This window comes from Montipora foliosa, chromosome 7 (genome assembly GCF_036669935.1).
Source record: "Montipora foliosa isolate CH-2021 chromosome 7, ASM3666993v2, whole genome shotgun sequence".
NCBI lineage: Eukaryota > Metazoa > Cnidaria > Anthozoa > Scleractinia > Acroporidae > Montipora > Montipora foliosa.
In genome coordinates, this window is record NC_090875.1 from 26,179,448 (window position 1) to 26,201,947 (window position 22,500).

At 38.1% G+C, this 22,500-nt stretch overlaps 1 protein-coding gene across 6 annotated transcripts in view; it reads left to right on the top strand.

Moving 5' to 3' along the window:
- LOC138011577 (uncharacterized) overlaps positions 1–22,500 on the top strand; it is a 48,258-nt gene that overhangs the window by 11,367 nt on the left and 14,391 nt on the right. For 3 of the 6 annotated variants that reach the window (XM_068858649.1, XM_068858651.1, XM_068858647.1), the window contains 22 exons: positions 1,500–1,622; positions 1,968–2,033; positions 2,839–3,141; positions 3,710–3,778; positions 4,445–4,519; positions 5,883–5,963; positions 7,130–7,185; positions 7,738–7,834; positions 9,684–9,810; positions 10,685–10,740; positions 11,382–11,530; positions 13,172–13,235; positions 13,395–13,498; positions 14,601–14,667; positions 15,328–15,443; positions 16,003–16,077; positions 16,600–16,660; positions 17,321–17,353; positions 18,649–18,921; positions 19,752–19,776; positions 20,404–20,516; positions 22,142–22,210. In XM_068858649.1, the coding sequence (XP_068714750.1) occupies positions 1,500–1,622; positions 1,968–2,033; positions 2,839–3,141; positions 3,710–3,778; positions 4,445–4,519; positions 5,883–5,963; positions 7,130–7,185; positions 7,738–7,834; positions 9,684–9,810; positions 10,685–10,740; positions 11,382–11,530; positions 13,172–13,235; positions 13,395–13,498; positions 14,601–14,667; positions 15,328–15,443; positions 16,003–16,077; positions 16,600–16,660; positions 17,321–17,353; positions 18,649–18,921; positions 19,752–19,776; positions 20,404–20,516; positions 22,142–22,210 (2,202 nt within the window). Of the gene's footprint in view, positions 1–1,499; positions 1,623–1,967; positions 2,034–2,835; positions 3,142–3,709; positions 3,779–4,444; positions 4,520–5,882; positions 5,964–7,129; positions 7,186–7,737; positions 7,835–9,683; positions 9,811–10,684; positions 10,741–11,381; positions 11,531–13,171; positions 13,236–13,394; positions 13,499–14,600; positions 14,668–15,327; positions 15,444–16,002; positions 16,078–16,599; positions 16,661–17,320; positions 17,354–18,648; positions 18,922–19,751; positions 19,777–20,403; positions 20,517–22,141; positions 22,211–22,500 lie in introns of all 6 variants that reach the window. The other 3 variants (XM_068858646.1, XM_068858648.1, XM_068858650.1) reach the window with 1 other exon arrangement.

The window sequence follows — 22,500 nt, forward strand, 5'->3', positions numbered from 1 at the left end:
CTTGAAGGCACTTTCTTGGGTTGGTTACTCATCCATCCCATCTAGAGTCCCCCAGGGCTCCATACTCGGCCCACTATTGCTCCTGGTTTTTGCTAGTGACTTACCTGATAATGCCGAAAGTGGTTCAACCCTTGCGTTATAATTTTATGCTGATGATTCCAAGCTATACAGAACTCATGGCTCTTCTGACTCAAACACCCACCTCCAACAAGATCAGCTGTGCCTGCGTAAATTGAGTCTTGATAACAGCATGGCTTTCAATGCCTCAAAATCCAAGTTTTTCCAAGAAAATAGCTCCCAGCTGTGCGCTTATGTACAACCTGGGCAGACAGCTGCTCATGTGTGTACTTATTGGATGAGGTTGAGCATGATATCATGAATTATCAAAACTGAGGTCTGTGTTATCTGCCGAAGCCGAAGGCTGAGGCAGATAACACAGACAGACACGAGGTTTTGATAATTCATGGTATCATGCGAAAACCGAATTCAATAATTGTTTTATTATACATTTTTCACATAATTTATCCTCAGAAACAGAAGCGAAGCGTTCAGCCATTTTGTTTCTGAGGAGAACACCCCAAGGGGCTTAGTAACCAGGCAGACATTGAACTTGACATGATAAATGTAATATCTGCAGCAGATATTACATTTATCATGTCAAGTTTACAAGCTATTGTGAATTGATTGAATGCTCTCGACCAATCAGATTTTTCGTAGTGACTCTGATGTATAATAATAATTATTATTTAACAACTAGGCATCAATGTTTCCTGTGATCTTCAATGAGCAAAGCATATAGGAGAAATAACTGCAAAGGGCAACATGACCCTTGGACTGAACAGGCATGTTTGCCAAGAGGTCAATGACATTGATATATGGAAATTGCTGTAGTGTGCTAACTTGAATACTGCTCCTGCCTGTGGTCACCCATGCCACCTGTGTTTTTTCAATTACAGTATTATAGGAGGTGGCGTGGTCTAGTGGTTAGGGGTTTGCAGGCGGTTGCTTCTGGTTCAAATCCTGTTCTTACCTCTGGTTTGGATTTGCTTCAGGTAGCCCACTGCCCAGGGTTGCTCAAAGTATGGTTAGCGCTAACCAGTGTTAAATACCACGGAAACCTATAGGTTTTGATATCACTTAACCAACAGTTAGCGCTAACCACGCTTCAAGCAACTGGTCCCTGGTTGCCTCCTGCCAGTTGGGCTTCTTAATCATATTTCTTTCAAATAATTATTAAAAGTGGGGTGCCTGTGAACTATCTTGATAGCTAAGTGCACTTCCACTATAAATAAAGCATTAAATTGTACAGTTTTTTTTACATTTACATTTGTATGTAAAGGAGTCCAGTGGTTAGTGCGTGGGGTTTGCAGTGGTTCAATAATGAAACTTGAAAATACTGTAATGAGGTGGAGTAAAAAAATACCAGCTGAGTCTGGCTGACCCCTTTATAAGTTATTTTATTTCATGCTCACAAGAAGACGCAATCATCTTTTTTTCAGATTTATGACATTGATGTGGAGAACCATCCAATGTTTGTGTACCAACTGCCTCCTGGTACATTGGATGTGTCATTGACTGATAGGGTAATATTTACTGTCACACATCAAGAGCAGTCGGCTGAGGTTTGTAAACTTGTTTTGCATTAACCTGTAATATCTCAAGTCACACTTCACAATCAAATCCAAATCACTTCAGTCTGTTTTTAAAGGGAGTCCACGTGCAAGTCTTCCTTTTCCACATTAACTTTGAAGTTATAATTATCTTTCATGTCAATTACATGATGGGTCCGGCAGTTAAGCAAAAATAAAGTGTTGTTTTGTTGTTGTTGTATTCCTTCAGTCTTAGACTATCCAACTAGGAGCTGAAGAAGGCTAATTCACTGCAACTTAATCATTGCATAGTCTATGCGTGCAAAAATTTTAATGAAGGGTGATTACACTTTGGGATATGTTGCTTGTATTTATCAGACTTTGCTTTGCGTCCAGTCCAGTCAGCTTGCTGAAACATCATTGGCTGTACCAAAGGGGCACCAGGTACAGTTAATGTATAACATTAATTGAGTAAACTGTGATGTAAAAGCTCTGAACTTCTCTCCTTTTCTCCATAATTTCTTCTCTGATTTCCTCTCTGATTTCCAGCTTCTTGTTCTTATGTCACCTGCCTTTCTTTCACCATTGTAATATCTTGCTTACATAAAAAAAAGAATGGCACAAAAAAATTCTCCTTTGATGACTTGAACCAAATGGATTACCAGCCATTGTGATGTATATGTTGTAGTTCAATTTTGTCCTTTGGTTTAATTTTTTTTGAACCAATACAGAATTTTTGAACCAGTCCAATCTTTTTTTATAACACCACCCATTTCAAGATATTTTATTAGACTATAATGTAAGTGGGCAAAAGATCCAGAGATAGGAGTTCAAGTTTGGGTGAGTAAGAAGAAAAGTCTTGAGATAAGTGTGAAAAGTCTGTGAGGGGTGCTCTAGAGGGAGTGGGTGGGGTGTGAAAGAAGGGTGGGATAGGATAGAGGTAATGGGGAAGATCAGGGAGGGGTGGGAGAAGTAGAATGGAAGAAAGGAATATCATGTTCTTTTTGAGACCCCCAAAAAACCCAAGCCCCTGTTTTTTAACTGCACCCCCAAAAAGGAAAATCCCTTCTTTAGACAGTTGATAAAAATAAACCAGTTAAAAAAATTCTGGACTGGTTAAAAAAAAATTAAACCGGTCTAGTCTTATCACTAGTGGAGGAGGCAGGGAATGTAACCTTGGTAAAATGATGTTTTTACTGGTAAACTAAATGTTCAATCTCAGGGAATTATAGTGGTTGTTTTTTGACAGAAAATGGAATCAAGTATCATTCAGACATTTTTGTTACCTCCGGGCGAAAAATTAGTGGCCATGTTTCAACACTGTGAGGCAGTGGAAAGTGTTGTGAATGATGCTGAAGTTACAAACAGCTGTGGTGGAGTTATGCAAACTGTGGATGGTGTAGTCTTGGTAACTACATCAGGTGTGTACTGCTGCCAGCCAAGAATATCCCCCGAAAAACTCTTTCTTGAGCTGGCTGTTAACAGGAAAGACACTTCAGCTGCTGACATACTGGCCATTGCATCTGGACTAGATGTGAATAAACTGTATGAGGTGAGTAATTGGTAAAATCTTCTATGGTGTACATGTATATTCCACCGGTAAACCTTGGTTTCAAGAATGAGTGACAAGTACAAGAACATATATTTTCCCCGGGGGGGGGGGGGGGACTCCCATATGAAACAGACGGGGATGCTCGTCGGAAATTTTGAATTTAACCCCTAAAGGAGACCAATCTAGGTGTGGCTTAAGCAAATTTTGACCCCTAAAAGAGACCGGTTAAAAACACAAAAATACGACACACAATGAGTTTTAATGATAAAAAGGCATAATCATCGAATGCTTTTATCTAAAAAGAAAATTTAAAAGAAAATTTGACTTCTGTTTCGCTTCGCGTAATTCTGTGTTACTTCGCGGAACCCTAAATGAGACCTTGGTGGCATAAAATATTGGCGCTTTGCCCGGAACACCCTAAGCGAGACCAAAATCCAAAATTTGCACCCCTAAGCGAGACGACGAGCATCCCCGTCTGTCTGTTTTATAAATATCCCCCCCCCCGGGATATTTTCCTTCAAATTTGTTTGTAGATGAAAGGAAAAACCTTGGTTTTTTTCTAATTCAGATGGCCGGTGACGAGGCACTTGAAAATGAAAATTATGCGCATGCATTGGAGTTGTACCATTTATCAAAGGTAGATGGACATAACTTAAACCAGTGTTAAAAGCTTCTTTAACAAAGTGGTTATTTGATACACACAGTTCTATCACCATCAGCATCATCATCATGATCATCATCATTACCAATAATTATGTTTGAGTATCACTTTGCGGCACTTTTGTGCAGATTTTTGAGTGACTTATGCATTTCATACATCATGTCTCTCAAACAGTTGCTCATTTAGCCATGATGTTAGTAATGAACAAAAAACCATGTCACAATAACCAGGACCGTTCCCTTAAATACTGTGTGAGTGTCTTAAAGTATATATAATGACAACAGTAAGATAGAAGAGGAGGAAGACATGACTGGAATCTGAGTAACACAAACACTTTGTTCTATTTAGCTCCTGGACCTAGACTGCTAGTAGACCCTTCTAAGTCAGTCACACAAGCAAGCTGAGGGGAGAAAGGGGATAGCGCTCTATCCCCATTCTCCCCTTGGCTCAATTGCGTGACCAAAGGGGACGGTTTAGCTGACTTAAAAGGGACTGTTAGCAGTCTATCTGGACCAGACAGGAAGTCCTTCTTTTCTAAGCAGACCAATGTCTTCACAAAGCTATAAACATGTTGGGGTTAAGAAACATTTAAAAGTCAACGAAAGAGATACAGGGTTTGATTTGTTGTCTTTATATCTATAGTGCTCATTTGAGAAACGAGTCGCTCAGTTTGCTAAACATTCAAGGGTTGCAGATATTCTGGGATATCTGAGACAGGTAATAAACATGCTTTCTGCTAGCTACATCAAGCAACTAAGATGATTGATAATATGCATGTAGGAAAGGTAGAATGTCCTATGGGCCTCAGTTAATTGAAGAATGAGTATCACCATTCACAGGATAAATCACCACTACCTAGTAGATACAGTAAGCACTCTTAGAGCCAATTGAATCACCTGCTGTATAGTAAATCCGTAAAAGCCTGAGTATAAAGCCACATCTTTTTAGTAACATAAAAATATGAGGCTAAATCAGGGGGGCAGCTTATCTTTGTGACAACTTGGAACTCAAGTTCTAAAATTATTGATATAATTGGTATGCCAAAAAATGCTACCTGCCACTATTGTGGCTGGATTTATGCAGCACAAGAGGACATTCCAGCTGAGCTTTCCCAGAAGTGCTCAATTACAAAATGCTCTGGACCTCACAGAGGATGAAAACATCTGGGAGAATGATTCAGACCCTGATCCATTTGCTGACATTGAAGATTATGCTGATCAGTTTTTGTTTGTTGTGTCAGTAATGTATGCATTTCAGGTTTCTTTCTTGGTTTCAAGCAATTCTTTTGACTAGAATCAAACCAATACAGTATATAATTTTTGTACCTTTAGTCTGAAAGATGGTTTCTTTGAAAAGAAAAACAAGTTAACTGTGATTTTGTTTACTTAAATAATTCAGAGGAACGTTTGACAACTTCACAGATTGTGTTCTTAATGTGAACTTGTCCATTTACTGTCTAGGTGCTATAATAATTATTCGTTTTTTCAAACCTTCCAAACAATAATTTTCTCAAAGTTGTGAACATCCAAGTTTGGGGTGCGGCAGTTTTATGGTATATTCATTAAGTCTATCTTCATCCACCTGTCACAACTGTGGTGAGATAAAATAATAAACACTGAAGCCAAACAGTTTTCCCTAAATCCCGTAATGTTGGTTTTGGATACTCGTTCAGGCTAGGAGACGTTGTTAAGACTTGGACCCCAGACCTGTGAACTGACCTGTGGAATAATTCAGCTGATCGCCAGGAGCATCGAAATTGAGGGGTTAGCTGCTGTGATTGGTCAAAGTAATTTCTTTGGTACTTATTTTATGACATTGAATTGAAAACTGCTCTATCAAATGAGTTGATAAAAATAAGATAACCACTCACTGTAACAAAGATTTCTGTGTGGATATGTCAAGCATTTGTCCTTCACTCTAAAATCTCAGCTTGCATATCTTAATTTGTTGTTTGTTTGATAAAACTAAATTTTTGTGCATCAAAATTATTTTGAAACAAGACCATTTTGCTTGCAGAGAAATATTTAGTACCCATTTCTTTAGTTTCATTTATTTTTTCCTTTAATTTACTCTTTTGAAGGTGCTGAGCAAGCATAGTGATGTTCACACTGCTGAAAGGAAACAACTATCTAATCTGACTCTGATCTGCTTCATTCAACAGGTTAGTAGTTCAGCAGACCGCACAGCTGTCCTCTTTTACATAATAATTTTTCTAATCATTAGGCAAGTGTAGAATTGCATTCTGATATTCAAATAATTTTAGACTTTAATGCCAGTGCAAAAGTAATTTATTGCAGAGCTCAGGAGCGCAAAGCACGCCAGCGGAGCGAAAATCTATCCATGGAGGGAAATCTATCCATGCGAGAAATTTAATTTGGTTATGACGTCATGTACGTCCTTCCGTCTGCCCGTACAGACTGTCGGGGTGGAGGTGGGGAGGCAGGAGAGCCTCTGGGGACAGGAGTGTTCGGCAATTTTCCTTGGCAAGAAATTGCGTGGCAGCGTTGCATTTTGCAAATCATTAGTGATGAGCAACGGGATAAAGAGCAGGAAAGTCAAAGAAAAGCGAAAGAGCATGAGACAAGAGGTGACAAAATCTGAGAAATCTAAGCAAAGAAAGCCTTGAGAGAAGTTGGTGTTCTAAACTGAAGAGAGAGGGAGTAGCTGAGATTAATAGTCAAACGGAAAATGTTGTGAAAGAGATTACTGTGCTTGTAATTTCAGTTTTAGTTGTTGCATGATTAAATTTGTTGGTTATTGTTTGCAAGGCTCATTTGTTCACTGCTGTCAGCTCAGTCAGGTGTTTGATCTGTTTGATCACTGTAAACTGTATATAGTGATAATGACGATTAATTTTGTACTTTATGCAGAAGCATTATTAATTATTTCCATGTACACTATATTGCTTTCTGGGGTTAGAAACAGGAGCTCCGCTTTTAGGCTTGGCTAAATCTATATAGTAACAACTTTATTTGCAAATGATGACATACAAAGCAAAAACTGTGCCTGCTATAGCAATAAACTAAGTAATTATTTAAAGTCAATCCCCTGAAAGTCAATCAGGCTAAGTTATGGAATAATAAGAAATGTGTTATTTGTCCATTTTATAGTCTTCATGTCACACTATGCTTAAGCATTTACAATTATGACTGTGTGCAGCTACAAGTTTTTGTTTTCTTAGTACTAGCAGAGGTAGAAGAGAATAAACCAGTCAAAATGCAGAAAAAAAATACTTAAAATTCCTTATAATTACCTCTGCCGTTCCCTGTGGCAGTGAAGCTAATTCTCTCTAATTAGGCATTATTTCCCTTTAAATTTTTTAAACAGGTACTGAACAGCAGTGGTGATATTATTAAGCACTCTGCACTCTCAGATGCCTTTAGGTAAACATGCATACTTATTATTCACATTCAAGGCGCCTGCAGTGTAGAATTCTTGCAATTTAATATGGACTTTTTAAAGATGCAGTTGCAAAATGGTTCTAAAAGATTTGAGGAACAATCATATACCCCAGGCCTGCTATTGTGCCCTTGAGTTCACAAACAGGATCAGTTTCCAATGACATTCTTCCGTGGATAAGTATGTCCCCACAGCCAAATTCAGGGGAGTATACAATGCTGTGGCTCTGATTTTCATATTTTATTAAGCGTATGTGCAAAAAAAATCCAATACTAGTATCAAAAACTGGCCAACAAAATTGTTATTTTTGTTTTTGGGGCCAGTTACTTGTCTCCTATGCAGCTCTCGCTTAATCCTACATACAACATATGTATAAGAGTTCCTCGCAGAACCCTGAAGGCTCAATTTATTGCTCAGTTTGGACAAATAATTATCAAGTCCATGAACAGAAGTACTGCAGCTGTACAAATAATATGGCAAGTGAATAGCAATCAAGTTTTTTCGTACACTCAAGTCATGTACCCTTTACTTTTCAGCCAATTCCTTAATGACAACTTTGATTATGATGAAGTTACTGCATTAGAGCAGCTGGCAGCATATGGCATGAAGAACTTCATGTTCGATGTGGCTAAGGTGATTATTATCCAACAATAATTTACGCTCCAGGTAGCCTATACTGTGACGGCTACTTTGAGTCATTAATAAATCTGGTTCATAGGTCACCAATTTGTTGCATGTGTGAGCTGTGTTTTCGAGAGATTTCACATTAGGGCTGTTTTAATGTCACTGTTCCTTGGTATCAACATAGTTAGCTTTTAACGCATAACGTAAGGTGCAATAGAACGAGACAACAGACGTATTGGCGTTTTTTGAGGGGAACACTGCCTTGCAACTGGTTAGCCTATGCGACTTCCGGATTGCGTGATATAGAACAACCTCACTTATCTCCCCAGCACTACGAGCTGATTGGTAAACAGCACGTGCTGGATCGGACAAGAGTATTGGTAGCAAGTAATGTACAAATTAAGGCAAATGAGCCAACAAGCTTGGGGGAAGTCGCTGTGCAGACTTAACCACACCTCGCAGGAGTGACCCAATTTTAATGAAGGCAAGGCGATAAACCCAACCCATCTCCAAAGGGAGGGAGGGAGGGGAAAAAACTTTAACAAATGCCAACAGCTAGTTGGTTTACTATAGAAGACAAACTGCCAAGTGAACCTTGGATGGCTAACTGAGGCTTTTATAGCTAGACTCTGTCTATTAAAGTAGCCAGTTGTACAGCTTCTTCTATGAGCGGGTATTACACATGCTCTTTCACAGTTATGAATGAGGCCTTAACAGATTTGGCCAATGCAGGTGTACGTTATAAACTGATATCTAGGAACAAAGTCACTATGTCCTCATTTTATTTACAACAAAACCATTGATTTTATGACCTTGAATGACCGACTACAAAGAACACGAAGATAACTAACGCGACATGAATAGCCCCTTTTAGTATGGTCACGTTCCATTAACCATATTTTACTGATGGGACAGTAAAATCTCATTATACGAGAGAAAATAAGCCGCGGCTTACTCTGGCCGTGGCTTACACAATTAAGATGCGAACACCCCGTATAAATGGTACAAAATCTACGTTCACAGATTTCTCAAGCCGCGGCTTGTCCTGGCCTGGGAGTTTACACTCGTATAAATAGTTCCTTACGCGTATTATGTACGCCTTGGCCAGAGTAAGCCGCGGCTTATTTTCTCTTGTATAAACGGCCCTATGGTGTTAATGTTGAAGAGTAAAAAGAAAATGGCTAGCTAATATATAGCTGCCTTTCTTCTTTGGGAAGGTGCTACACTGTAGATATCCAAATCTAACAAGTAAGCAACGAGCTAATATCTGTTGTCTTCAATAAATCAGTTCAGAACAGACAGTATTTGGTCGCAGGTTTTCTTTATTCTGGTGAATATTAGTCACATGACAAATTGTCATTTTCTGTCGGCAACAAATTCAACCAGGTTTGTTCATTTGGTTTTCGGTAAATGCAAATTTCAACCATTTGCCATAAACACAATACTTAATCTCTGCACACTGTTTCCCAAACATTTTTACATTCTTGACTGTGCAGTCTGTTAAACAGAAATTATAGTTTTAAATGTCACTTAAACTGATTGCATTTCTGAGTCTCTTAAAATGTATACACCCACATATTACATTAATAATATTGCAGGGATGGCACAGTGGTGAGAGTACTCGCCTCCCACCAATGTGGCCCACTTTGATTCCCAGACTCGGTGTCATATGTGGGTTGTTAAAAAAACAGTTCCTTTTTTATTTGATTACCCTGTTGCTTGAACACTTGCTTCCATTCCAGAAGCCATGTAATACAACCAGATGTTACACACACTGTTATCCAAACAGATGATATTGCTCAAGTCTCAGACTCTTGAACAGCTCAATGTTATATGTTGAAGTAACTTTGCTCAACAGGCAAGAGGTATCATGGAGCAGACATTAGAAATTCTTGCACAAAAAGGACAGTTTCACCTGTCAACAGAACTGCAGACCAAGCTGGCTTCCAGAGGATTCACAGAAATTGTCAGCACCTTTGCCAATGGTGAGAATAGTTAATTTATTTGGTCACTTTTTATATTAATTTCACTTGGGACGCGTGATGACTATAGCTATAATTTCACCACCAAGCCCCGAATTTGAAAATCAAACTCATAAGTTTTCGCATTATAATGCTAAAATTTACTAAATTTCAATGGAGCAAACTTAATTGTAAAGAAAGCCCACTTGGAAACAGTATTGCATGTCCAGATGATGTGAATGAGGCTTGGTGGTGAATTTTGAGCACATGCTGTAATCATGCATAAGGCCTATTATGGAGGGAAAAAGTGCTGGTGGAAACTTACAGCACAGCCCTGACAAACACCTTTAGAAAGAGACATACATGTACATGTAAGACATGCAGTCTTATTTTTATTTTATTTTATTTTATTAACTTTGCCAGTCAAGCTGGCAGAGTGCCACAACAGCTTGTGCCAATTACTGTGGCCCCTTTTTTACCCTCCCAACCATGATACACAACAGAAGACAGACCACAACACTGGGAACTACGTGCCCTACTCTTAGCGACAAGTGTGTGGGTTCTTTTACGTCCCACAGGATTATTAACATTGAAGGGTTGTGAGATGGGACCTCCGGCTTATCGTCCTTATCGAAGAAGACTTGAAAGTCTAACCATTCGCAGATGTAGTTACAAAGGCAGCACTTTCTCCTCAGTTATTTAAAGACCCTGAGTGTTAGTCTGGCCGGAGTTGAACTCACGACCTCCCGCGTGACAGCCCGGTGCTCAACCAACTGAGCCACCGGTGCGCGGTGTGAGGTCTTTGTCATTGGAATCAGTTAGGTAAAAAGCTGTTCCCAATTAATAGCATAACATCATGTCAGCATTGCTATGAGACAGTATTATTTCTTTTATACAGGAGCTTTTATTCAGTGTATGGATTCAAATGAAGCTGTTGCTTTCTTGCTGTCAAAGGTACAACTGACCAACTCACTCTTACATAACTTTACATAACTTCCCTTTAAAGGAGAGATGGATTTACCAGAATAAATAAAGTTATTATTATTATTATTATTATTATTATTGTAACGTCAAATTTAAGTTTCATTTCACCAGTTCCAGCAATTGGACTTGTTTCATTTGATGACTGTTGGTAGCTATTCATGTGATCTCATAGATCAGAGGCCCCTTGAGAAGATTCTTTCCAGAATGCCACTCATGCTGATCGAATAATCTCCCACGTAGTAGTTCATGAGACTGGCCTTTTTTATTTAGCTGCCAACAGGTTGACCAACAGTCAGCGGTCAGTCATCCAACAGGTGGCAAGTTATTACATTGTACTAATCAATCCATGGTCTGCTTTGCCATAAATAAATGGATAATATATTTCACGTTGGACACTGTTTTGATTTGTTGTTCTGTCTCTACAGCCTTTCCCCCCATCTCCTCTTGAAGTTGCAGAATTTTTGTTTGAAACTGTATTTTATTTTTTGAGGCCATTCATTTTTTTGACTAAATATACTTGGAGACATAATCATGATACCCCATCCATTGACTGACTCATTAATATGCACAATGATAATTATGTTGTCACCATTACCTATTCTCCTTTGCAGCCTGAGACTATCCTTAGTCACGTAAAATTCCTTCTGTCTCATTTGACATCCCTGAACGAAGAAAGCCTTGTCCACATTGCGCATGTTCTGGACCCGTCACGCCCTTCATTCAGGTCTTTGGCCAATAAAACCAGGCCAGTTAGGAAAAGGTATACCGTACTTGGTTCTGAGAATAGCTTATGTAGCCAGTTCTTAACAGACTTAGTGTAGGCAACATTTGTTAGGGACACAGCAGGGCTGAGTTGTTCCTGAAAGCAGCTGGGTTGTAGCAGCACTAACCTTTTCTTATGTGACTAAACAAGAGCTTCTATCAGTGGCTTCACTTGTTAATGAGTTTCATTTTTTTTCAATAGGTGCATTGCACATTATCTTATTTCTCATATAGTACACTCACTGTGATTTGCTGATTTAGTGAGCTGTATTCTACAGCACTGCCTGCTAAATCTGAATTTTTGATAAAACATACATTCTCTTGCAAGTTTTTCTTGTTGTTTATGTCTCATAAATTTGTAAAACTGTTTCAGTCTTGCAAGCAACTATTTCAACAAGAAACCATTTCAAAAAAAGAAATGGTGTTTTGTTTCCAGAATGGTAAGGTCAGGAGAAAAGATAAAATACTGTAATGTGGGTCACTAGGTCTGTCATAATTATGTATTTCGCTTCGTCTGTTGAAACTCTCGAGAAGATTTATTAATAGTTTTTCAGATTTTGATGCGCAATCGTTATAATGGCAGTTATAAACCTTCCGCTCGACCTTAACTATTGTAGTTTCCTTTCCCACACTCCTGATTACCTCAGAGATATAATAAAATTAATATCTTACTACCCTTGTATCCTTGGTCTGTATGGTAAGTTACGATCCTTGTTTTATCCTGTTGATTATTGGCCCACATACTTTGGGCTTGGGCCATAAATCAATGAGAAAAAACTTGGTCCATAACTTACAGTATGAACCTTGCACTTGGGTATAGTAAGAGGTCTTTATCACTGTATAGAAGATAAGCTCTGTGAAAACTGATAACAGGGTTAACTAGTTTGCAAAGAAACTGTGGTGCTGCTTCATTGGGGAGTGAAAAAAAAATTGCTGTTATCAAACTAGTTAATGAAGGTAAATTTATTTAGATTTAGATTTGTGAGCTGGTATTTCAAGTGTCTGCCCACAGCAAATTCCTCTGGTGAAGGGCCACATCTAATGCTTGAAATGTCAGGTCACAAAATATCCTTTATAATAATGGCGGTTAATTTACCTTTATCAACACGCTTCATAAAACCAATTTTTTGTCTATCAAAACTGATTTTTAAATAATTTTTCAAGGTCAAGGTTAATTTTAAAGTCATTCATGATCAATGTCCATTTGACATAAACATGCAGAGAAAGTTAAAGGGGCAGTATGTGTCATGGGAATTTGACTATAAATTTACTAAATCAATTTTCAGTGACTTTTTCATTCTTAAATTGCTTCTGGATCACTGCAGTGCGATAAAAATTGATTAAATTTAAAAGAAAATTGAGTCACACTGGGTTACTACAGAGTTCATCTAAGATGCAAGGGGAGAACTTGAAAATGTTGGCCTGACATTTTCAAGTTGGCATTCATTTTAACTTGGCTATGCATAATCAAAAACACTTAAGAATGGTTTCTTTGAGCTAAAGTAGCTGTTTTGGAGAAAATTTAGCCATTCATTTTTGTATACCATGGGTAAACAGGTTGCCTTTGCTTTCCAGATTTTTACTAACAATCCGTGACACTGCCCCTTTAAGTGAGATACCGGTACATTTTCTCTTTTAGGACTGCATCCAATAGCTCAATTACCTCTATGATCTCAATAGAAAGTGCAGTGAGCTTTACACAGGTTAGTGCCAGAACTATTCATTTGCAACTTGGATCTGACCTCTTTTAGCAGTTACCAATTTAAACAAATGTGATACATCTCTTGGTTGAGCTGCAGATGGACTTGAAGTCGTGTCACACATGAAACAGTACCAGTTATGAAAGGTGTTTTTTTCCTTAGGAGGAAAACAAACAGCCTGCACTTGAAGATCTAATTGAGTTATTCTTGTGTTCGCTGTTAGTGCTAAATCATATCAGAGATCAAAAGTTGGATTCTCCATCAAGGTAACGCATGAGTGATTCTTGTACCAATGATAAGCTCTTTTGCTTTGTCCTATACTAAACTGCTCCCTCAGCTAGTTGTTTGCCGTCAAGTACTGTGGAACATCGCTAGAATTTGTCTAGAAATGCACATAATTTAACAAGGGGAATACCCAATTTTGACATCCATCACAAAGTGTCCTGTTCAATTTAAGATTAAGATGATAAATCTAAAACACGCCCCTTTGCACAAAATCTTAATGAATTTAAACTCATTTGGACACTGAAAACATACACTTCTACTCACAAAAAGTAGAAGGAAAATATTTCTCCTGTGGTGATGTCAGGCCTCTGTGGGTATCATGGCTGGGTGCATGGGGAAATACTGGTACATGCTAATCTTTAAACTGACAATGCTTTCCAGTAGTATGCTTCCATAGAATATCACGAGTCACTTGAATCTTCCTAGGGGGGAGGGGGGTATGTGTACCAAGGAAATACAAAATAAACAGTTATATATTTTTTTAAAGTATGATACTGTGCATTTCAAGTGATCAATTCTCCAAAGCTGCAACAGAAGCCATAGTCCTCAGGAAGACAGAGTTTTAATTTGTTAATGAGTCTGACAGTGTCCAATTGTTAGTGGGCCAATTATTTAAGTGCCACCGGAACTTCTGAATGCATTGGTTACAGTAATGATCCCATTCCTTTTCTGTGTCCCCCTTTCCCAAGCCTCCCTTGGCCATTCCTCTTGATTGCCAAACAAAACATGATTGACTCCAAAAGTGTGCAGCTTGTCAAGGATAGAAAAGACTGCTATCAGTCAAGGAGGCTGTGTAATGTATGGGCCTGGTTTCAACAGAGATGTTACTGGTGACATCAAACCGCTCTAAAATTGGAGAGAAGGGTAGAGAGATGTTATAGTAACAAAAAGAAAGTGAAGTTCAACATAATTCTCAGCTGGTTTTGCCAAATTAGGGGCAATCTCCATTATCCCTAATTAAGTTAGTGTGATGTCTAATCAACTTTACTTAATAAATGTAGATAGATGTAGACACTAATGGATCAGATGTTATCATGTTTTTTATGTTGTGTCACCTTCTTGTATTAAATCCTCCTCCTCTAGAGCTGCAGCCATCAAGTGCATTTTTGGAGGGCACAATGTTGCTGAAAATGACTATGCAAGAAAAAGAGTAGGTGTATGCCACCTTATCATCACTTTTTCCCCAAACATTTTTCTGTATTTATTTATAATTATTTGCCGCCAATGGCATTTCATACGTTAGGGCTCATTAATTTTGATTTAATTCAGTCAATTTTAGAAGTTGAGTATTTCACTTTTACTATGGCGTTGTTTTCTCTTAAAACTCTCCTGACCCACCCCTCACAATTATGTGATGCATACCAGCAAACACCCCCCCCCCCCCCTCACTTTCAAACGTACTCCACGGTCCCTGATTTGCGTGCTGCATTTGCATGCTGCATGTTTCTCTGGGTGGAGGGTAAACAGATTGGTTGATAAACAAATTAGAGCTGAGAAGTAGAAGAGTTATAACAAAAAGCGGACTTGGTAGTAATACTGAAGAGCAACAGGTTCAGAGGAAAGAACAGCTTATTTCGTTTCCTTCTTGTTTAGTTAGTCACAACAAATTCCTCATTTTGCAATTCTTGTTATTATAATAAGGGTGAAATGATGAATATTATTTTTCATGCAAAATCACCTTCCAATAACTGCTAGTAACTTGTTCTAACATTGGGCATCATGATACTTGTGAAAGGAACTTACATGTATTTCAGTTTTCCATCATTAGATCATAATAACATTCTTCTCTTTTGTCATAATATTTTGACAGGAAAGTGCAGTTGAGTTTCTATGCCGACCTGTCAGATTGTCCTGTGGTCAACAGCACACTGCTGTTGTCAGTTCCTCAGGAGATGTATACACATGGGGACGATCACAAAAAGGAAGGTAGAGTAACTTTCTGATTCACAGTTCATTTCACCTATTTAAATATATCCTTTGTTTGAGTAAGAACAGTAAATTATGGAATGCCATTTGTGTCAAAAATACTTCCTGTCACATATAAAACTCATCATTAAATATATAAAACTTGTGGCTCTTTAAATAAAACAGCTTAGCTTATACATAAAACTTGCTACAAATATAAAACTTGTCACGCGGTGTATAAAACATGTTTGAAAATATAAAACTTGTCACGCCATATATAAAACTTTGTTGCAATAGAACTTGCCACGCCATATGCCTGTTTCTATGTTTGAACGTATAAATAAACTGAAAAAAAATTGACTGTCCCCCTATAATTGAAAGTGGCCCCCACAATTTTAGCCAAGGGGACAAACTGTCTCCCAGTGATGAAATCATAGCTCAAACCCTGGTAATAAGGCCATATCATGCAGCTAGTTTGTTTGGGATGAGTGTGTAGGCTGAATCTCAAAACCTCTTTTGTCTATATTCTTTTGCCTTATTAAATTTCATTCTTGCTTCAAATATTATTTTTGTTGTGCAGGTTGGGCCATGGTGATCTGATAGAGGAAGAAGGCAAATCTGTTCCCTTTCGAGTTGAAATCCTACACATGCACAAGTAAGCAGACCTAGAAACAAATTCTTCTGAGATTGATAATTTTAAGTGAAGCTATGATCCTCGCAGTTATGAACGCAATTTTTGCGATTGCGTAAAGAAGCCTGAAAAATTCAGAACTTCAACGGGGTTTGAACCCGTGACCTCGCGATACCGGTGCGACACTCTATCCAACTGAGCTATGAAGCCACTGACGTTGGGAGCTGGTCATTTGTGGGTTCTCAAGTTCCCATGAGGAATGAATCAACGATGAAATGATATATGAAATGGATCATATATGAAGTTCAGATATGAAATCAAATTGAAATCAAGCAAAGCTATGATCCAGTTATGAACGCAATTTTTGCAATTGCGTAAGGAAGCTTGAAAAATTCAGGACTTCAACAGGGTTTGAAAATTGTGTTCATAACTGCGAGGATCATAGCTTCACTTGATTTCATATCCACAGCTCATATATGATCCATTTCATATATCATTTCATCTGATAATTTTGTATTAAAGTCTTGGTTTTCATTGTCGTTGCAGGATTAAGGTGTTATCTGTGGCTTGTGGCATGGAACATACCTTAGCACTTTGTAATGATGGGGTAAGAACTGGAAAGTGATCTTGAAGAGATTTATTTTATCACTGGTGACTTGGAGATACTTGGAAAAAATCAGAGTGCTCCTTTGTGTAAATTTATGAACAACATTGGATAATTCCCATAAATTGATGATATATTTCATGAACAAAAAAAGAGCAATATAATGTCTAAAAGTGTTGACTTAAAGTGGTAGTCTTTATTATTTGGGAAAAATTAATGATTATTATGCAGGTACTCAGTTGCCCCTTAGCTCAAGATTTTAACTGGCCTTAAATTTTCTGGTAAAAATTGCATTGTTCGCTTAATGTGGTTTAACCAATCCAGACTCGTAGACCTTATTCATAAATGGCGGTCAATTTATAAATCTTTTGCCCAAGTGCAAATTAGTCTTGATACCATAAAGTGAATTGAAAAGAAATCTTGCTCTAAAATGAGGCTTGGTACGTAGGCTTATTTGCACATTAGCAAAATAACAATAAAATACCGGTATGTGCCACTTATGAAAACTGTAAGGTCTATTCTCCATTGCTAACCATCAGACACTGCCAAACCAGGGCTACTAGGTACCATTCAGATTGCTGCATTTTGTTACAGTGCTAATAGAGTATATACTGTATGTCATACTTTGAGAACTTTGTTTATTGCACTTCTGCTTTTATTAAGGTGTATTCTTGGGGATCATCTGAATATGGTCAGGTAGGTACAAACTTCAAATGGGGGTGGTGGGATTATCACAAAAGGATGTTTGTACTTTAGTTACTGTAATAGTACACCTAAGAAATCGTGCAACTTCAGATTTCATTTAAGACATGAAGAACATTAAGCAAGTGATGACAATGGGATCCAAGTTATAATATGCAATGTAAATTTGAAGGTTACATGTAAGTTCATGCAAACAAGTTTGCATTATAGACAGGTATACTAAATATGATACTGTGTTATATACCTAGACTTTCACGAAACTAAACAAGCACTGTGATTGGTTGATTCTTGGTCATGTGCCCCTGATCAAATGTATCCCGACCAGTCTGCAATTCCACACTTGTTGCCTGTGCTGGATGCAGCAGCACTTAAATAACAAAGCACTTAATGTGTGGTCCCTCAGGATAATATACATTAGGTAGTTTTGTTTTCCATCACATCGACTTCATTTCGGGAAAACAAGACTAACTGATTCCCTCAGAACCTTACATTAAGGGTGCGTTCAATTGTCCATATTTCGGAATAGGAATACATGGAATAGAAGTTAGAAATCCTTCGTTTTTACGGAGATTTACATGAAAATTGTCAAACACTTGCTAAAAATAATAATGCTATTTTAAACATATCTTTATCATCCTTGTTGCTTAAAAATGTCAGCCCTACCGTTTTAAATCATCACTCCACGTATTCTTATTCCGGAATAGAGTCATTCAAACGTGCCCTAACTGTATATAATTTTCATAATTTTCAGTTGTTAAGGGCAATTTAATTTCAAAAAAAGCATAGTACTGTTAATATTTTTCCAATCCCCTTGGACACAACATAAAGCAAGCCAATCAGGAAGCAAAGAAAATTGGCCAGTAAAATGGGTGTGAGTGCAAGCAAGCTACAGTTAGCAATACTGGTTTTGCTTTCAATATCTCTGATTGACTAAGAGTGTGGCCAGTTGCAGTGAAAGCCTTGGTATGTCAAAAGATATTCTTGACTCCAAGTACAGTAAAAAGAAAGAGAAACTACCTCAATGAAAGCAAAGCTTGGTTATTAATTTTGTTAAATGAATGTAAGGTTCCCCAAGAGCTTGAAGTCTGTAGCTGAATTACTGTCAAAATAGTTACCTTATTTGCACAATTGCTAGAGAACAATAAGCATGTGACATTGACTTCTGAGTGCTTCAAGCAGAAGTCAAAATTGCAATAATAACTGTGTTATTGCTAACTACAATAACAGGTAGTTCACATATGTTTATCACCATGCCATGGGACCAATTCAATTCATTTTTGTTCCTAAAGCTTGGTCAGGGTGACACCAGACAACAGACACGGCCAGTTTACATCACAGAACTGTCTGACAAGAGGTGTATAGCAGTGGTGTGTGGGCACTATCATTCATTAGCCCTGTCAGCAGACCACCGGGTGTGGTCATGGGGCTGGGGTGTCCATGGTCAGCTAGGAGTGGGTAGCATTGAAGATGTTCTTTTGCCTACTCACATAAAAGGGCTTGATAAGTATGAAGTCATTCAGTTAGCGGCTGGATATTCTCACAGTGCTGCACTATCGGTACAGGTATGTTGTTTCTCTAAATGCAATGCACAGGAACATTGTTACATTCATTCAGAAACCGCCGACTGGTTGGTTCAGCTGGATGAGAATCAGTTTAGCATGCAGGAGGTCGCGTGTTCACCCCAGCCATACCAACAATCAGGGTCTTGAAATAACTGAGGAGAAAGTGCTGTATTTGTAATAGACTGTAACCTCTGCAAATGGTTAGACATTTTAGTCTTCTCGGATAAGGACTCTAAACTGTTGGCCCTGTGTCACGAGCCATGTTGTTAATAACATGGGACATTATTAAAAGAACCCGCACACTGTTCACGAAGAGTAGGGGATAGAATTCCCAGTGTTAAGACTGTCCTTTGTGTGGTATATCACTGATTTGGGTGGACTAGCTCAAAAGGGTTCATTATTAATAGTCCCGTCGAGTCCTTTCTCACTGCTTAACCCTTTGACGTCCAAACCGGCCTAAACCGGCCAGACGTAGTATTTTACTCTGTCTAACGCCAGACGATTTTACTTGTCAATGGGGAACCTCTGGGCGTCAATGGGTTAATTGCAGTGCAGAATGGATTAAATAAAAAAAATAATTAGAAAAGTGGCAATACAGTGTTGTTGTTGTTTTTCATTCAAAGTTTTTCTTCACTTTTAATTTTTTGGCTCCATGCAGAGTGTAATTACAGCTAGCCTTTCTTCTAATCTGTCTCTTCATCCTTCATGCATCCTACTTTTGTCTTTATGATGGATGAAGTACAGAGTGCTTAAAAGCGATCAGGGTAGCTTAAAACTTGTCATGTTGAAGCTTTTATTTTGACTCTCGTACGACTTATTTTAATTTGTAGGGACAAGTCTTTACATTCGGTGGAGGTAAGTTTAACGCTAAGAAGAAAATGGGCGTACAACTGTCTGACTAACTCAGACTTGCTCCTGTGTTTGGTAACCAAATGTGGCACGCTTTGTGATAGACTTGAAGGGGTTGTGTTTCCAGTTGGGGCACAACTGCCACAACTATCCTCTCTTTTAAATATTTCAGTGGACCATCAGCTTTCATTAGTTCCAACAACTCTTTCAGCTCGCACGCCTCCCACAACCTCCTTGTGAAAGTTGTGGTGATTGTGGGAGTTGTGAAGATTGGGTTAAGGTTAGGGTTAGAGTTGGTTAGGATGGTTGCATGTATTTGTGGTTGTGCCACAACTGGAAACACAACCCCTTCAAGTCTATCACAAAATGTGCCAGGTTTGAAAGAGAGTGTTGACTGAGAAAGTTTCAACAATAACTGCTGAAAAGAGGGGTGGGGGAGAGGTGGGTAGCTATAGGCAAAGTACCATTTTGGTCAAAGTAACCCATGACAATTTCCTGTGCCTAACAGATAAGGGACTTCAGTTGTTGACACTCAAATTAGTCATTTAGAGAGTAAATAACTTTGTTCTTTTAATTACACCCAAGAGACTAAACGTGAATGAGATTTCAAATTTTTTCACTGTTTCAATTCAGGTCTGTATGGACAGCTGGGTTTGGGAACAAATTGCAAGCAAACAGTTCCTCAACTTGTGGAAAGTCTAGTGAATGAGAGAGTGTACTTGATTTGTTGTGGATCATTTGAAACTGTAAGTGGAAATAAATGTCATTTTGTAATTTTGTAATTATTTGTATTTCTTTTAAGGGGCTAGGTCACGCAATTTTAGGCAATTTCAGCACTGATCGAATGGTCATAGAATTAACTAAAATATCAAAATAACTGTTCAAAACTATAGAAGAACTCTAACAAAACACAGGGAAGCCAAGAAGGGATATGGATGGACAAAACTGGAGAGGATTGAAATGGATTGAATTTGGGTAAATTTGAAAAATTTATATCAGTCTATATCAAAATGTCATTTACACAGCTGGAAAATTATCCTCAGTTGTTATGTGGCTGCGATTTTGCAAATGAAAGACTCTTGCTCTGCCAATTTGACGTTTAGAGCTCATAAGTAACAAAATTAAACAAAGTTACCTAAGGGGACAGTTTTTGAGGGGATGTAGGGGTTGTTAATTAACCCAGTGACTCCTGAACCACCCCCCCCCCCCCCCCCCCCCCCACCATTGACGAGTAACATCATTTGGTGTTAGACAGAGTAAAATCTATTAAGTCTCACTCCTAGGAGTCAATGGGTTAAAGGGGACATAGTTTTTGAGGGGATGTAGAGGTTGTTAATTAACCCATTAACTCCTGAACCACCCCCCTCCCCCCTCCTTTGATGAGTAACATCATTTGGTGTTACACAGAGTAAAATCTGTTAAGTCTCACCAGAAACCCATTATGGGTTTCTGGTCTCACTCCTAGGAGTGAATGGGTTAAAGGGGACTTACTTTGTGAGTGGATGTAGAGACTGTTAATTAACCCATTGACTTTAAGTTAGTAAACACAATGTATCAAATTCTACTCTATAAAATAATGGATTTTACATTTGCGTAGGATAAATCTCTAAAGTCTGCTCATAACTTTCTTCACCTTCAAAGACTTATAGACAGCATATTTTGTTGACTTTCTTGTACTTTCTGGAAGAGCATTTGCAACCAGCTTTTTTAATATCACTATCACTAAGCTCCAGAAAACGATCAATTTGTTTTTCTTCCAATGCGGGCATGTAAAATGAAAACGCTTCTGCTGTCTCTTTTTTTCTGCTGGCTTTGTTTCTTTTCAATGGAAATGATTGCTACAGCTTATGCTACAGCATTTTGCAGGGCAGATACCCTTGCAAACAGGGGTTATTGTGGGATAATTAACTGTCCTGTGACTTTGCTCCATGTGACAAAAATTAGCCAATAAAATCGCCCGGAAATTAATGGGTGCCTAGGTAATGAATAATAATATTAGACAAAGGAGACTTACATGTAGTCTAGTGTGTTTATGTTTAGTACTGTGCAAAATATTGACAGTGGATAGGTTGTGTTTAAAAAAACACTTGGTTGGCTTACACTGTTGGCTTGTGAACCTTGTTGTAAGCAGTGGCTAGGAGCCCAATTCCAGGTCAAGTGTGAGTGATAGTTTTACAGCCAGAAGTCAAGATGCTCAGGCCTGCATCCTTTTCTTTCTCATCTTTTCAGGACTACCACATCACTCTACAAACAAGTCCTTCCATTGTCTTTCCATAGAGCATTACACCACTGACATAATAATTATGTTTAATTTATCCCTCAGAGACACTCTTAAACCACTATTACTTAAATCATGGAATATTGTTTTCAGATTGCTGTAACAGAAGATCAGAAAGTCTACAACTGGGGACGAAATCCTCACTTCTTCAGATATTACATGGTTAGTGAGTTTTCATAAGTTGTTAATGCAAGTTAATTTTAATCAGAGAAGATTTGATTTTGATTAAAGAAGGATTTTGCTGTTTTAGACTTCATTTGTTACCATAATAAAATTAATAATCTAATAAATGGAGTTTTTGACTGGTTAATAAGTTCTATTTCAATTCCCAAAAACATGGGAACACATCAAAAGAATTAAGGAAAAATTAATCCTGTGCCTTTTAATACATGTAATTATTATTGATGGTTTGGGTATGATTTGCAAGCAATTACAGACAAGCACACACAGTA